Raw genomic sequence first — 17,525 nt, forward strand, 5'->3', positions numbered from 1 at the left:
ACGCAGCCAAAAATAAATAAATAATAAATTTAAAAGCAAAAACAAACAAACAAAGCTGAATGCCTGCCTCCCTCCCCTCAAACTGGCTCCTTTCTCAAAGGCTCCCAGCCTTTCCTTTCTCAGTAAGTAAACAGCATCTCAGTCCTTCCAGGGGACCAGGGTGAAAGCCCCTGTCTTTCTCCTACCCCATCACCCAACCCATTATCAAATCCTGTAGGATGTGCCGTCAAAAATGTCCAGAATCCAACCCCACACCCCCGCCCCAGCCACCAGCTGAGTCAAGGCCACTGCTGGGATATTCCCCTGGCATGACCCCAACTCCACGGACCCCACTGTGGTCCATTCTCCACAAAGTGGCCAAAGTAATGCCTTGAAAACCCAACAATTCTTTGTGCTCTGTGCTTTCCCCTCACCGGGAACAATGCTTGGCACACAGTAGGTACTCAACCACTATTGGTTAAATCACCTGTGTTCAAAGTGTGGTCTGGGGAACTCTGGGGGTCCACAAAGTCAAAACTATCTTCATAATAATACTGAGACATCATTTGCCTTTTTTACACCCATTTTCTCACAGGTATATAAGGAAGCCCTCCAGAGGCTACGTGATGTGAATATTGCAATGGACTGGAGACAGAGCCAGGTATGGGACCCAAACGTCTTCTATTTATCCAGACCTTGAAGATTTTCAAACATGTACCACAGTGCCATTCTTCTCACTAAATTTGTTCTGCTTTGGAAAAGATAGTTTCTTTTTCATAAAAAAAAGTTAACATGTAATGGATTTATTATTGTTATCTTTAATGAATAGCTACGTATCTATTTAAAGTGTTTTAGTGTTAAGCTCTGATATGGCAAATATCTACAGACAAAGCATGCATAAGCAGAGGCTCTTTGGGGTCCCATGAGTGACCTCAGTTATGTCACCCCTCTGCTCAGGCCCTCCAGACGCACTCCACCCCAGGCCCACGAGAGCCAGCCCTCACCTCACAGTGGCCTCCACAGCCCAGCGTGGCACTGCCCCCAAACCCCTGGGACCCCCGAACCCCCTGCTGTCACCCACAGCCCTCTGCCTGCAGTGCCTCCCCAGGTGTCCCCTCCTCATGTCTGCAAACATATGCCATCCGAGAGTAGGGTCTTCTCCGTGAAGCGGGGCCCCTCCCCCAGACTGTGTGCCCTTTACCGGCTTCACTGCTCCCCACAGGGCTCTGTCCACCTCACACACCTGCATCTGTAACTGCCCTGCCTGCTGCCCCTCACAAGAGCAGGACCTTTGTCTGTTGGCTGCCCCACCCACCAGGCACAGAGTAAGCGCCCTCCAGGCAAGCTGAGTGGAGACTCACGGGGGAGGACTGAAGCCCTTGAAGGTGAGCCCCACACACCTGGGGAAAAGGCCCTAGGGAATCCCTGACAGCAGCAGGAGGGGTGATGGTGGGAAAACCCCAGAACCCAGGGCTAGGAGAGCTGGGTTCCAGCTGGGGACCAGCCCGAGATGCTGCAGGCCGCTGGCCCACTCTGAGAGCGGACGCCCTCATCTGTGAACCTGAGCCCCGATCCCCACCCACCATGCAGGTTCTCACTAATAAGAAAAGTGGGTGCGTGCGAGAGCACCGTCAACCTAACTCACTGTACACACAGTGACACCCTCCCTGCATTTCCACAGCCAGAGGCACCCACCAGCGCTGGGGGGTGAGCCGGGGAACGTCATAGCACGGCGTGTGTACTGCCGTGTCAGCTAAGAAAGAGTTCTGAAGAGACAACAGCTTGGCTTTAGTAAAGTTTTCTTCTCATTACACTAGGCATGCTGATTGCAGAAGAATTAAATACCATGATACAAACAGAAAATACTCAAAACCTCCTGCCATCCCGCTACTCCAAGATAACTGCGGTGGGAGCACCTGGTGCGCGTCCCATCTGCGTCGGGGCTGCCCTTGCTGCCACTCTGCCTCCCTACCACGGAGGCATTTTCAGCTGGAACACATCTTAATTAAGGCCACATTTAAATGAAGAAAGCCTTAGATGAGTTAAGAATTTAGAGCCCATTTCCCAACTTCCACTGCAACCGAAATGCCAACGCATGGCCACGGGACCAACCTCTGGCAATGGGCTACAGGCCAGAGTGGTACTTGCAACTTCCAGAAGTGTCTCTGAAGGACTCAGGCAGCCCTTTCTCCTCCTCTTTCTCTCCGTCCCACAGGCCGGACTGCTTACATGATGGCTTGAACTGCAGGAGCCATCTTGACCCCAAGGGGCAGGTGCACGTTAAAGATGGAGGAAGCTCTAAGATAGAAGGAGCTGCATCTCTGGTAGTGGCTGAGCAGCCACGTGGGCCCTGGACCGTGAGAGAAATAAATTTCAAGCTGTTTAATCTCCAGGTATTTGGGAGTTTCTCACAGCAAAACTATACACCTGCCATACTTGCTCTACGTAATTTTTTCTTGGGTGGTGGGCAGGGGAATCAATCACACGGCACATAACGTGCATTTTCCACTTGGGCCAAATGCTGCAACTCTCCTCCTAGGTCGTCAGTACAGTCCACACCATCGCTTTAAGGGCGACCAGAACTCATGCCAGGGCCTCCGCCCACTTATGTGATCCATCCGTGACTGATGGACACTGAGGCTATAAGCGAGGTAGTAAAAAACATCTCGGGTTTCTGAACTCTGCCCACACCGCCTTAATATTGGCCTTAAAACAGATTACCCTCCAAGGGATTATTATCATTATTAAATCATAATATTGTGAAAATAATTAAACCATTCTACCATACAGGTGGTTTTTTCTTTCTTTCCTTTTTTTTTTCTTTTCCATTTCTACCTGAGTGTCAACAGAGAATTACTGCAATGCATTTTTAGTTATGGTTCTTAATTTGTGGAAACAAAGGCTGTCAAGGCAACATGCAATCCACAGACAGACAGGCGTCATCAGGTCTAGAAGGGTTATTTCTCCCTGAGGGTTATTCCTAAATTTCTTCATGATAAATGCTTTTTATTAGCACTTGACTGTTCTCTGGATTCTCCAGTTTTCTGCGTCAGAAACTTCAGTTTCACTAGAGGAAAGATTAGCTACAAGGCAACGTCCAGAAGATTAGCCAGAATACATGTATAAGATAAACCAACAACAAAGTTAATGAATGACTAGTATCTGATTTTGCAAAAGCTTTTAGTTATCAAGCTGTGAAGCTCTGAATAAGCAAACCGACATGAAAACCCACAAAAGTCTATAAATTTGTACACAGGTGTTGCTAAATCCTAGGGCGTGGCAGTAGTCTGAAAGTTATTTTAGTTCATCAGTGATCCACAGTTAAGATAGTTTATCTTCATTATCCCCGATAAAGCATTAAATAAGAAGACACAGCTTCAGCTCACTGTCTGAAAGACACAACGTGACTCTGCCATGTAACTCCTGATTTGAAGCAAATTCTTTTCCAAGACCTCCAATTTAATGCTCTACATTAAAACAAGAATAAACGAGAAACATATAAGAATATTTATAATTGAAGAATTTGAAAGTAATTTTTATTTTTAAAAAAAGACCAGGATTCTATGTGATACTGATGTTGTAAAAGATCTATTTTGCAAATTTTGTAACAGTTGACTGAGACAGATACGTGACAGGGTTTTAATAGGTACTGTCACTACAGACAATTCTTAATAAGACAGCTTTTTCATCTGGGAAAGGAAGACAGGAGAGTATGTTAAAGATGAAAGATTATGGTATCAACAAGGCTCAAATTTGGACTTCTCAGGAAAAAACTACCCAAAATTACAGCTAAAGATTTGCAGTTAACAGAAAATCTATTCAAAACCGAGTCATCCCATGTGGGATTCTCTAATTTCTCTAAGAGCACCTCTGCCCCCCACGTCTCTGATCTGCGTGTGTCTTCTAGAATTACCTGCCGCGTAAGGGCTGCTGGGATTTCCCCAGGCTTCCTGCATGGCTTCAGTCATGGCCTGGATGACTTCCGGCTCCAGGGGGGTGGTTGCATTATAGTCCATATACACTTTCCTGCTGGAGAGAAAATAAAGACGTGCCTATTAGGGAAAAGAAGGTGAGATCTGGAAGCGCAGCTGCACCCTGTCTATCGTAGCAACAGGAGCAAATGATTCAAGGTCGGGGCGCTTCTCTGCATTTACATGTGCCGGATTCTACAAGCTCAGAAATTTCCACATCTTCATTACTTATGGAAAATGTATACATGTTTTCCAACCATCTATCAATAGTATTTGCTAGTTTCCTTTATCACTGTTAGGAAATTGTCCCTTTGGACTTTCAAAACTTTTTTCCACCACTTGGTAGGAGGGGTGGTCCGCTGGGCCTGGGCTACCTACCTGACTCCAACCTTCCTCCTGAGGGAAGCAGGGGAACCTTGCAGTCCCAGGGAGCCGCACATTCCTCAGGGCTTTTTCCCTGGTTTTTCAACTTCACTTCACCAGTAGTCTTCCTTTATTTCCCTGCAGTGCCTGCGATGGCGTGAGGCTCGGGTGATCTAGGCGCCCACTGCTCCCCCCTCTCTCCCCTCTGCCTCCCCTGAGATGCAGTCTCCTCTGCGGGGTGGGGGGCATGTGCAGGCTTCTCCTCCCTTTGCACTTTCCGTTTTCTTTGCCTAGAATGACCACACTGACACCCCCACCTTACTTTTTAGGTCTTTGCTCCGACTTGACCTTCTTGTGAGGCAAACTGGGCTCTAAATAAAATTGCAGCCACCCATGCCCTCCTCCCCAGGGCTGTGCCCCCTGGCACCCCGTTTCTCCAAGGCACCCCATCATCTAACACACTAGACTTGCTCCTTGTTTATTCTCTATCTCAACAGAAAGTAACAGAACAGCAGCTCCACAAGCTCCCGTTTTCCTCCCAGCTCTGTCGCCAACACTGAGCACAACGGCCGGCGCGGAGTAGGGACTTGATTTATAAGGTGACAAATGTCACAGAAAGCGCACAGCCCCTGAAAGATCCCTAAGTGAAACTTATCCGCATATCTTTTTACCAGTACCAAAAACTTTCAGGAATATGTAATAGTAGGCAATCCTCCCAGATACCATTAATTATTTCACCTGACTTTAAAATCAGCAATAGCATTTAAACCAATCCACATGAAAATTCAAACACAGTTACCAATGGTGGCTGTTAAAACACAGGTTCTTTAACCCACGGAGTGTTTTTTTTTTGGCCGCGCCTTGCAGCATGTGGGATCTTAGTTCCCCGACCAGGGATCAAACCCATGGCCCCTGCAATGGAAGTGAGGACTCTTAACCACTGGACCACCAGGGAAGTCCCCCCCATGGAGTGTTTTAATGCAGCATCTTGTCTCTAAGATGCCCAAGCACAAGGCTTTGGGGCTTGGGAAGTCTGAGCAGCCATCCTTGGCCACCCGGGTATTAGGAATCCCTGGGTCCTGTTGAGTCTTAAATCTGCATGTGCCCCTAACTCTGCTCTCACTTCCAATGGTAAGTATTCCAAAATGACTCAAACCACTAGTGACCACAGCTCTTCAATCTCCTGCTTGGCTGAGTTAATTCAAAGCTTGAATTTCAGAACACTTCAGAGATTTCTCTGCCCCATTATTTGTTACTTCTTTAAAGTGCTATCAATATTGCACGGGAAAGCTAAACTTTATTAGGTTCATAACCAAAAAGAAAAAGGCATCACGAATCTCTTCTCCACTCGGTACATTTTCCCAGCTCCCTTTTCTCAGTTCCAAGCAAATGAGACCTAATGAAAGACATGGCAGATTTAGGCCTGGACCCACATTTTAAAGACACACACCCGTTCCTCATACTCAGGTAGAGAGGATTACCCCTCCTACCCAGAAAGTATTTAACAAATTCCTGGGTTGAGGGTGAAGACTCACAAACAAACAAAGATGCATCTCCCCCGCCCAAGGGAAGGTCCCAGCAGGCTGGAACAGCTCTGTGGGCTGGAGTGCCCCCCGCCCCGGTCTTCACCCCCACTCTGCCAGGTGCTCAGGCCAGCAGCCTCGGGGCATCCTTCTTAACCCTACCTCTCCCCTACTCGGAGGACGCATCAGCAACTGCCCGGTTTATTCTCAGTACAAACCCTTCTCCCGCCACCCCTGCCACCACTGCGGTCCACACCGCCTCTCCCTCCTCGATTGTGACAAAAGATTCCCAACTGGCTTCCCTGCTTCCTGCAACCCCTACTCCCTACAAAGCAGCCAGAAGGATTCCTTTAAAATGTAAAGTAGTAATCTGTAATATAATTAAACGACGTCACTCCCCTCTCAAACCTCCAGGACACCCCAAGTCCTTCCTGGACTCTGCGGCTCTGCTCGTGGACAGCTGCCCCAAGCCCCTCCGCTCCGCAGTCCTCGCTGCCCTGGACCCCAAGGGCTCGTTCCTGCCCTCGGGGCCTTTGCTGCGGTTTCCTCTTCCCCGCGCGCTCGCTCCCAGAACTTGTGCGGCTCACACCTGGATGTCACTCAGGTTTTAGCCCAAGCGTCACCTCCCCGGAGCCCTTCGCAGGCCACGCCTCGCATCCGCTCGTCCTCCCAGCGCTCATCCCTGCTTTAGGCCTCCCGCGCGGACAGCCGGGCGGCGCTGCATCCCCGCGCGGACCCTCATGCCCGCGAGAGACCGGCCTGCTGGCGGCCCCTCTCCTGGAAGGACCCCTCCCCTGGAAAGTGACCACCAGCTGGCCGCCCCCTCCCTCGGGGAGTGACCACCGGCCGGCCGCCACCCTCAGACCTCGCCACGCGGCGCCTGGAGGGCTTCCTGGAGGAGGGCGCCGACGGCTTCCCCTGCCTTCCGCTCAAGGAGCGCACCTCTCCGGCGGGCTCTTCTCTGCTCGGCTGCCAGGCTGACTCGCCGCTCGCCCCTGCGCGTCCCTGCTCCGCGGCCCGGCCGCCTCCATCCCAAGCCCTCCCAGCCCGGCCGCCCCGGGCGCAGCCCCAACCGGCAGAGCATGTCACTGTCAGGAGCGCCACCGGGAGGGGGGGGGGGGGGCCGCGAGGGCCGGGGCGAGTCCGGATTGGCTGAGGTGCACACTCCCAGCCAATCCTCGCGCTTCAGTGGCGCTCCGCCGGGAGGCGGGGCCCCGGCTGCGCGCCGTCTGGTGATGGGCTGGGGGCGGGGCTTCATGCGCGTCACAGGGGGCGTGGTCCCGGCGGCGGAGCGCGGGCGGAAAGGCTGTGAGCTGGCCCTGGGCGGTGAGCGGGTAGGCGGCACCGGGAGCGAGGGCGGCGGGGGCCCGGGGGCGACCGGGGAGCGAGGGGTCCGCGTGCTTCCGCCCGGCTGGAGCGGGAGCCCCGGTCCTCCGAGGCCGGCGGGCCACGCCCTGCGTCACCGCTCCCGGGGGGCTCCACGATGATCCGACCCTCTGCTTGGGTGACTTTGGGTGAAATTAGGGCTCATTTCCTGCGGGTGGATCTGAGGGGTCTGGAGTGGAGGCTGTTACAGGAGCCAAGGCAAGACATGAGGAACACCAGGCCCGGGCGCAAAACGCAGGAAAGATGGATCCGGGACAGATTTAGGGAACGGGGTCTGCTGAATGTGGGGCACGCGGGAGGGTGAGGGAGCAGGATGTTAGTCCCTTTACCCTGACAGGAAGGAGCCCCGGGATGGGGAAGGTGATGGGCTGAGTTTCCGACCTGTTGGTTTGTCTGAGAGGCAGCCAAATGGACATGTCTAGTGTATCCTGCCAACCATAACACAAGTCAGTTGCGAAAGCGGTGAGAGAGGGCAAAGATCCAGATGTTTGAATTCTAGTGAAGCCACCCACCGTCTCTTGCCCTTTTGACAAAATAACAATTTCTAAGTTTAATTGAGCCCTGAGCATGTGTCAAGCACTGTTCCAAGCGCCTTTCCTGTATTCACTAGTTTCCTCTTGATAACACCCTTATCAAGTGGGTGCCTTTATCCCCACTTTATATATGAGGAAAGTCAGGTACAGAAAAGGTCAGCATCTTGCCCAAGTTTACACGGGGAATAATGGAGCCAGAATTTGAATGCTTTGTCAAGAAATTGAATTTTAGGGCTTCCCTGGTGGCGCAGTGGTTGGGAGTCTGCCTGCTGATGCAGGGGACACGGGTTCGTATGGGTTCGTGCCCCGGTCGGGGAAGATCCCACATGCCGCAGAGCGGCTGGGACCGTGAGCCATGGCCGCTGAGCCTGCGCGTCCAGAGCCTGTGCTCCGCAGCGGGAGAGGCCACAGCAGTGAGAGGCCCATGTACCGCAAAAAAAAAAAAAAAAAAAAAAAAAGAAATTGAATTTTAATTGGATGTTTGTAGACTTGCTCAATTTTATCTCCTGTTGGGGTCCAGAAGAAGTTGTTTTTTTCCAGCTCTTCAAGTCTCCACATTCCTGGACTCCTTATTTCCTTTCATTCTTGCTTGCAAACCGAGCTCATTTCTTGCCAAATGCGGCCAGGAGCAAAGGACACACCAACATTTAAGAAGCAAATAGAGGGCTTCCCTGGTGGCCCAATGGTTAAGAATCCACTTGCCACGGGTCATGGGTTCGAGCCCTGGTCCAGGAAGATCCCACATGCCGCGGAGCAACTAAGCCCATGCGCCACAACTACTGAGCCTGCACTGTAGAGCCCGCGAGCCACAACTCCTGAAGCCCGGGCGCTTAGAACTGTGCTCTGCAACAAGAGAAGCCACCACAATGAGAAGCCCTCGCACCGCAAGGAAGAGTAGCCCCTGCTCACCGAACTAGAGAAAGCCCATGTGCAGCAACGAAGACCCAGCACAGCCAAAATAAATAAATAAATTTTAAAAATACCCTTTCAAATTAAAATAATAATAATAAAGAAGCAAATAGATACACAGAAGCTCAAGGCCAGTGAAAAGAGGAGGAAAGGAAAGGGAATGAAGGAAGAGCGTCAAAATACAGAAGGTAGTGTAAGTGCAGCTGAGAGGAGATCTGAAGTGTCTGCTGACACTCCGTAGTCAATCGGGAGACACTGATGGTCTCAGCGAGAGGAATTTCAGTAGAGCAGTGGCGGGGCAGGGGTGATGCAGAGCTGAAGAAAGAACAGGTCAAGAAAGGGTGGCGAAGGCAGGCAGCTCTTCAAAAGGTGGAGGAAGGAGGCCAAAGGGGTACAGGATGAAGGGGAAATGTTTTAGAGACTGAGCATGTTTATAGCTGACGGGAGGTAGCTAACAAGGAAGCTGAAGATAGAAAGAAGAGGTGAAGTCCTGGATGCAGTGAGCGGGCATGAGGGCAAGAGCAAAGGTGGGGGGCACGTTTCATTCTCTAAGTCTATATGGAAGGCCGTAAGGGTGGGAGCTGGAGGGGCCCAGGGACCACTGACAAGGGGGTTGATTCATCTCCAGCCCCCCTTGGACCAGTTAGGCAGCGGTTAGAGGGTTTGCGTTTCCAGGTGGATATAGTGAGTGTAGTGGTGAAGTCAGAGACAAGACAGCGCCCCATGTGGCTGGCGATGCCCACACACAGAGGACCAGTGGCCTCTTCTCCACTCTTCCTAGAAGCGGTAGCAGCCACCACGATTCCAAGTGGGCTGGTCAAACAGATGCAACAGGTGCCCTAACAGGGTGTCTTAATTACGAAATCAGTGTCCAATAAAGACTAAACGTTTGAGGAACGCCATCTCCATGGAAATGAGGAAGTAAATGCACCAAACAGCTCACACCTAAGGGAAAAAAGTGATACAGCACTCAGTGTCTTCAGTACAGGAAAGGTCTACAAGGAGATAAGGGGGTATATCTTATTTTTTAAAAAAGGCAGTCACAAAACAAGAACAAACAACAATAAAAAAAAACACATTGGGACCTCCCTGGCAGCTCAGTGGTTAAGACTCTGCGCTTCCACGGCAGGGGGTGCAGGTTCAACCCCTGGTTGGGGAAATAAGATCCCGCACGCTGAGTGGTGAGGCAAAAAAAAAAAGAAAAAAAAACACATCGGACAGAAACTATAATAATTGAGGTTTAGGGCTTCCCTGATAGCGCAGTGGTTAAGAATTCTCCTGCCAATGCAGGGGACACGGTTTCGAGCCCTGGTCTGGGAAGATGCCACATGCCGTGGAGCAACTAAGCTCGTGTGCCACAACTACTGAGCCTGCGCTCTAGAGCCCGTGAGACACAACTACTGAGCCCACATGCCACAACTACTGAAGCCCATGCACCTAGAGCCCATGCTCCACAACAAGAGAAGCCACCGCCATGAGAAGCCCACACACCGCAATGAAGAGCAGCCCCCGCTCGCCGCAACCAGAGAAAGCCCGTGCGCAGCAACGAAGACCCAACGCAGCCAAAAATAACTTAAATAAATAAATAAAATAATTGAGGTTTAAAAACAATAGAGTTGCCAGGGATTGGGGGGAAGGGAAGGATGGATAGGTAGAGCACAGGGGATTTTTAGGGCAGTGAAACCATTTTGAATGATACTATAATAGACAGATGTAATTATAGAGTTGTGAAAACTCATGTACAACACCAAGAGTGAACCCCAATGTAACATGTGGGTGACAATGATGTGTCCACGTAGGTTCATTCGTTGTAACAAATGTTACCTTTGTGTGATCTCGGTAGTAGACAAGGTTAGACATATAGGGACAGGGTTATGTGGGAACTCTGTTCTGCTCAGTTTTCCTGAGAACCTAAAACCGCTCTGAAAAATAAAGTCTGTTTTTTAAAAAATCAATAGAGGGACTTCCCTGGTGGTCCAGTGGTAAAGAATCCACCTTCCAATTCAGGGGACGCGGGTTCAACCCCTGGTCAGGGAACTAAGATCCCACATGCCGTGGGGCAACCTAGCCTACGCGCCACAACTACTGAGCCCGCACGCCTCAACGAGAGAGCCCGCATGCCACACACCACAGAGTCTACACGCTCTGGAGCCTGCACACAACAACTAAAGAAGAGAAAACCCGCACGCCACGACTACAGAAGCCCACACGTCGCAATGGAGGATCCCACATGCCGCAACGAAGACCCAACGCAGCCAAATACATAAATAAATATTTTTAAAAAATCAATAGATGGGCTGAATAAAATAGGCATAAAAAGTGAATTAATGCCCTAAATGCCTGAGCATAGGAATTCCCTCAGATTATTGCTCAAAAGCATAAAGAGATGAAAAATATGAAAGAAAAGAAACATCCATCTAATAGTGATTCTCAACTGGGAGTGACTTTCCCACCAGGGGACATTTGACAATGTGTAGAGACAATGTTAGCCGTCGTAACTGAGGGTTGGCGCTTCCGGGATCTAGTGAGTAGAGGCCATGTATGCTGCCAACCAGCCTACAATGCACTGGATAGCCCAATTTGGGGCCAAATCTGGCCCCCAACGTCAAGAGTGCTGTGGTTGACAAACCCTGTTGTGGTTCCATATTTCCACTTGGTATCATTTCCTTCTGCCTGAGGACTTTGTTCAAGGTTTCTAGCGGGGCTAGTCTGCTGGTATGACTTTCAGCTTTCGTACATATGAGAAAAATCTTTATTTAGCCTTCATCTTTGATATCGTCCCTAGATATAGAATTCTAGCTTGAGTTTTTTCTTTCAATAAAGATTCTTCTCCACTGTTTTCTCGCTCACATTGTTTCCAACAAGAAATGTGCGATCACCCTTTATAAATTATGTGTCTTTATTTCTCGACTGCTTTTAATATTTTTGCTCTGTCACTGATTTTAAGCAACTTAGAATGTGATTTGATGTAATTCTCTTCATGTCATTGTGCTTTGAAGCTGGTATCCGTGAGTTTGTAGTGTTTATCAAGTTGGAAATTTGTCAGTAATTATATCTTCAAATAATTTTCTCTCTCCCCTGCTCCTTTGGGAAACTCTAATTACAAGTTGATTGGGCTGTATGAAGTTTTCCCACAGCTCACTGAAGTTCTGAGGGTTTTCTTCCCAGATCCCACCCCGTTTTTCATTTTGTTTTTATAATTGCTATATCTTCAAGTTCACGAATCTTTTCTTCATCAGTATGTAATCTGTTGTTAAACCCATCCACCCAGTGTGCTTTTCACCACACATTTGTGTTTTCTTCAGGAGGCTTATTTTGTGTCTTATATTTTCCATCTCTTTACTTAACATGAATTATCTTTTCTCTACCTTACGGCACTGTTTTAATGCTCTGGTCTCTAACATATTTGTCATTTCTGGGTCTGTTCTGACTGATTTTCTTCCCCTCTAGACGTGGCTCTTGTTTTCTTGCCTCTTTGCATACATTGAAAATTTGTATTGATTACTAGGTATTGTCAGTTTTATCAATACCTTCTAGGGTGCTGGGTATATAGTTTAATTTAAAATTTAAATGAGATCCTTGTAGGTTTAATGCAGTTGTAAGAATGGTACAGAGTCCCTCACCCAGTTTTCCACAATGGTAACACCTCCCCACACTATAGTAACCCACTCTGTAAGTCTTCGTCTTTGGGTGTATTAGACCATTTACATATAATTATTAAATGGTAATACATCTTAAATCTACCATTTTACGATTTGCTTTCTCTCTGTTTCATCTGGTTCTCAACTGTTTCCTTTTGCTTGCCTTCCTTTGGGTAACTGAACATTTTTTAGTTTTCCATCTTAATTTCTCAATGTTTAAAAACAGATATAATTCACATACCATAAATTTCACTCTTTTAAAGTGTAAAACTTAGCATTCACAAGGTTATGCAACTACCACCATCTAATCCCACAACATTTTCATCACCCCAAAAAGAATCACTGTACTCGTTAGCATTCAGCCCCTCTTCCTCACCACAACCGCTATCAACAAGCCACTTTCTATCTCTATAGATTTGCCTTTTCTGGGTGCTTCATACAAATGGAATCATACAGCACGTGGCCTTTTCTGTCTAGCTTCTTTCAGTCAGGAAAATGTTCTCAAGGTTTCAGTCCAGGTTGTAGCATGTATCAGTAATGCCTTTTTGCTGACGATTACTATTCCTTTGCCTGGCTGCACCACATTCCGCTTTTCCATTCGTCACTTGATGGGCATTTGGATTGTCTCCAGTTTTTGACTATTATAAAGGACGCCGCTCTGAGCATTCATGTACAGGTTTTCACGTGGAGATGTATTTTCAGGTCTCTTGCTTATATAATTAGGAGTGGAATTGCTGGGTAATGTGGTAACTTTATATTTAACCTGAGGATTCCAATTTCTCAGCATCCTCAGCAACATTTGATGCCTGGTTGTTTTGATTTTAATTAAAAAAACTTTTTAAAAAAATTTTAGCCATCTTTGTGGGTGTGAAGTGATCTTGATTTGCATTTCGCTAATGACTAATCGTGATATTGCAATTTACAGTATGTATAGTTCACCTTTGTCCCTGTTCCTAGTACACAGAGGAGATTAATCCAGTCCTGTTGCTCCACCTTAGCCACAAGCACGAGCCCCCTCTGTCCTGTACTCCTCTGTCTGCAGATGGCTTTTGTCTCTGTTGTCCTCGTCTGCGTTCTGGGAGAATTAATCAAGTTTGTGTCCACGTCATTGCTGTTTTCCCAGGATCGGTCCTGCCTGTACTGTTGTGCATTTATTATTATGGTTATAGTTTCATTCTGTTGCCATTTCATCTTAGCCTGTAGTCTCCTTATGAATTTTTGATTCCGGGTCAAAGGTGCCGTTTACTGCATTTTCCTAAACATGTGGACTTCTTTTCCCCTGCAAAAGTTTCTTTAAATCCTACACTTCATTCCCAGCGTCATGTTCATCCTGAGTCTGCTGGATACCGTTCCTTCTTTTTCTGCAGGATTTTCCGTGGAGCCGTTTACGCAGGCTACGCAAGCAGTTCAGACATGGCGTCTGTCAGCTGAAGGGCAGGTGGTCTGCCGGCCCGTGTGGCCCAGGGCTGCCGGCATGCCCCGTCTCCGGGCAGGGGCCTGTCCTGAGCAGGCCTGACTCTGGCGGACTCATGCTCTTAAGCTCCTGCTACATCTACTCAGCGTTAGGTCATCACATCGTAAGAACCTACTCAGTTACTGCCGGATGACTGAGGTGAGGCCGTGGGTTCCAGATGCTGACCGACGCCCGGGACAGGCAGAAATACATGTGAGCCTGCATGGACCACTTCCTTGGTGCTTCTGGAAGCCTGGGCGAGATGAGGACACTCCAGGAACTGCCCATCTGCCTGTGAGACAGGCTTCACGGGGGGCACCACCTGAACTGAATCCTGCAAGGAGCCCCAGGAGGGAAGCTCAGAGTCTGGGGAGAGCGGGCCTCACCACAAGGTGGGAAAGCACTGCTCTGAGGCCAGGGTCCCCGGCACAGTGGCTGGCAGGTTGGACAGGCCCAGTCACAGTGGGCTCCGTGTGCCAGGCCAGGTGCTTCTTCTGGATACGTGGGAAGACATGGCACGGGACGGGCTGCTGTAGGAAGCCCTCTGGCAGCACGTGAGGCGGCTGCCCCACGTGTGCTTTGGTCTCGGCCGGCTGTGGCCGTGCCTTCCTCCGCTGCTGCTCTTCTGCAGAGACTGTGGTCCGTGTCACACCCGGTCACTGGCCTGGCGAGACACCAGCGACCACACTGGCTCCGCAGTCACAGCACTCGCCTGGGACACAGGCTTTCTCTGCTCCGACTCTAACGTGAGGCTGAAACTGCTTCGGAACAGGCTGCAGCAAGGCTCTCTGTCCCCAGCGCTGCCCCCGGCTGTGGCTCCCAACTCCATCCTGGCTGCGGGAAGGGAGGACGCAGGTGAACAGGGGTACTGAGGGTGGAACAAATTTTTAAAAAGAGCTGTTTGGTAATGACTGGCTTAAGAGACAAAACAATCTTTGGCCATCAAGCACCACGCATCTCCTGGGAACGATGCGTCGTGCGGAAGGTGAGGGCTGACACCGAGGCAGTGAGGATCCAGCACCAAAAAATATAACACAGACTAGTGAGTCCTGCCAGGCGGACAGGAGACCCAACAGGCCTCACTCGAGTACCAGAGCAGGGGGAGCATCCCTGGATGTGACCTGTGGGGGGCCACGCGAGGTGCCGGCCCACGCACAGCCAGTGCTAACCCTCTCTCCGGGCCCCCGGCCCCGGCCCAGCATTTGTCCTGGACTGCAGTGCACGGGGCCTGTGCGTAGTCTCCCCTCCAGCGCCGGGAACTCTTGGGACGTGGATTATTTCTTCCAACTGGCCATAAGTTAAAAACCAAACCAAACCAAAAAGAACAGTGAATTTACCGGGAGGGCTCTGGCCCAGTGCATTTGGTAATGAAAGTGAATGAGACCTAAGATGGATATTTAAAAAGAGATTATAATTCAGTTTATACAGCTTGACATGAATAAACAGACATTCTTAACAATGCAAGGTCCCCAAAGGCCTCTATCACGGAGTTTTTTGAAGAATTTTTTCAAACTACAATTCTTTCAATAAATCAGTTTTGGTAACCCATGGAACCCCAGGGCATGAGCGGTAACTTCAGCAGGTGATACGAACCCCTCTGCAATGGCCCCTCCAACCTGCTGGATTCGCTTGAGGCAGGCCATGGGAGCATGGGGAAGAAGGGTGTGACAGTTTTTCTCATTTTCCGAGTTCTTCTTTGGCAAAGGAAAACATTATTTTACTAAAACTATATATTAGCATCTTACTAGACACTTTATGAAGAATAATGAACTTGTAACAAAACTGACTTTCCATATTTTTAAGTGGATGGAAGTGAAACAACCCCAGAACAGATGGCAGCACCTGGGAAAGGGTCTCCTTAAAGCTGCCATTGGTGGTTAACGTCTTATTTATTTATTTATTTACGCCTGTGTTGGGTCTTCGTTGCTGTGCGCGGGCTTCTCATTGCGGTGGCTTCTCTTGTTGCGGACACGGGCTCTAGGCTTGCGGGCTCTAGAGCGCAGGCTCAGGAGTTGTGGCGCACGGGCTTAGTTGCTCCGCAGCATGTGGGATCGTCCCAGACCAGGGCTCGAACCTGCGTCCCCTGTGATGGCTAACATCTTGTTGGACTTTTTTTTTTTTGCGGTACACAGGCCTCTCACCGCTGTGGCCTCTCCTGTTGCGGAGCACAGGCTCTGGACGCGCAGGCTCAGCGGCCATGGCTCATGGGCCCAGCTGCTCCACGGCATGTGGGATCTTCCCGGACCAGGGCACGAACCCGTGTCCCCCGCGTCGGCAGGCGGACTCTCAGCCACTGCGCCACCAGGGAAGCCCCTGGGCTTTTTATATGAAGAGAATTCTGCTTGATCTGATAATCAAATCAGCAGAAAGTCCAATGGTACAGGAATTTGGTTTTTTTCACAGCTGTTCTTTAAAGAAAGAAGTGCGGGGCTCACGGAGCAACCCAGGGAACAGTGGGATTTGTCCCCTGAAGCCATGTAACACATTGTGGTGATCACCACTGCCTGGGAGCTTGCCCTCCGAGATTACTTTGCTAAAGCTCCAGCATCCGGCAGGACTGCTGAATCAGCTTCTGCTGCCCTAAGACAGAGACACGCTGCCTCCGCCCCCAGACGTCCTGAGAGCGGCCTGGCTGTGGCCAAGCCACGGGGAAGGGCGCTGGCGCCTCCCGAAGTTGTGAAGTCTTCCTAGACGAGTGTGCAAGCCCCGGGTAACGAAGGGCAGAGGAAGACGTGCACGGACACTTTGGAGCACTGAAACCGGCAAACACAAAGGGACACGTTCCTCTCAAAGACTACATTCAAAATAGTTTAGCTACTGCAAATGGTCTGAATAGGGGAACGTTTTAACATGAAGTTTGTACTGCAGGCTTCTCCAGCCACGTGCAAGGCCTGACTTATCTGAGGTCGGTCGATCAGACAAGCAGGCCTCTGAGGCTTTCAGTGCTTGGAGGTGAGGGCAGGTGAAGCAGGGCGTCTTGTGAAGCTACCCATAACCCACGACACACCGCTCCCTGGGGCCAGCGTTCTGCAACAACGCACAGTGGCTGAAAAGAACACACAGGAGGTGCGAAGACCAGGACTGCAGGGAAAGAGGAGACACAAAGCCGGGAGGTCAGTGCTCAACACCCGGGTTACACTCGGCCCAGCTCCTTAGAAAGGCTGCAGAGGAGGTAGCCTGCAGGTGGTGTGTTTGAGGGAAGGTGAGAGGCGAGATGTGAGCCTTCTCCTTCTGAGAGGGCTACTCTGGGGAGCTGTTTCCTTCTAGAAAAACACGCAGCTGACATACCCCATTTTAAAGAGCAGAGTCGTGGGGATCCACCTGACCTTCAGAGTCAGAGCTGTGCCACAGCGTCATGCCCCAGGCCTGCCCCACCCCACCCGGCCCCAGGGCTAGTCTGGCTGGCCAGACGCTCGCATCCCACCCCAACCCCCGCAAGTCAGAAATCATCAACTGTCTCTGGGCTGGTGGGGCACATGGACGGCAGCCAGAAATGTTACTTTGGCCTAAGAGTGGGAAAAAGACCCCAGGAAAGCAAAAGTCCTGGAGGTCAATGTCCCGCAGCCACCAAAAGGTGCCACGGGCCCCGCTGGCCAAGCACCCAGCACAGTACCACTGGCCCACGGAGATGGGCCAAGCTGGGTGGGCTCCTTAAGATGGGAGGGGGCAGGGAGGTAAAACGCCTCTGAGATCACCACTGGACAGAAAGGGATGATCGTTACGTGGAAATGTCATTTTTGAAGAACTGCTTGACCATGTATTTTTCT

The 17,525-nt window shown here is 50.1% G+C and overlaps 1 protein-coding gene across 4 annotated transcripts in view; it reads right to left on the bottom strand.

The window, feature by feature from the left end:
- SCLY (selenocysteine lyase) overlaps nt 1-6,911 on the bottom strand; it is a 29,052-nt gene extending 22,141 nt beyond the window's left edge. For 2 of the 4 annotated variants that reach the window (XM_082657651.1, XM_082657654.1), the window contains exons 1-2: nt 6,779-6,911; nt 3,893-4,008 (exon numbers count right to left, since the gene is read on the bottom strand). In XM_082657651.1, the coding sequence (XP_082513777.1) occupies nt 3,893-4,008; nt 6,779-6,867 (205 nt within the window). In that variant the 5' untranslated portion in view covers nt 6,868-6,911. Of the gene's footprint in view, nt 1-3,892; nt 4,009-6,778 lie in introns of those variants that run through there. The other 2 variants (XM_082657652.1, XM_082657653.1) reach the window with 2 other exon arrangements.
- Nucleotides 6,912-17,525: the final 10,614 nt, after the last annotated feature.

The sequence above is a fragment of the Grampus griseus genome (assembly GCF_964374135.1).
Source record: "Grampus griseus genome assembly, chromosome: 7".
NCBI classification, from domain to species: domain Eukaryota; kingdom Metazoa; phylum Chordata; class Mammalia; order Artiodactyla; family Delphinidae; genus Grampus; species Grampus griseus.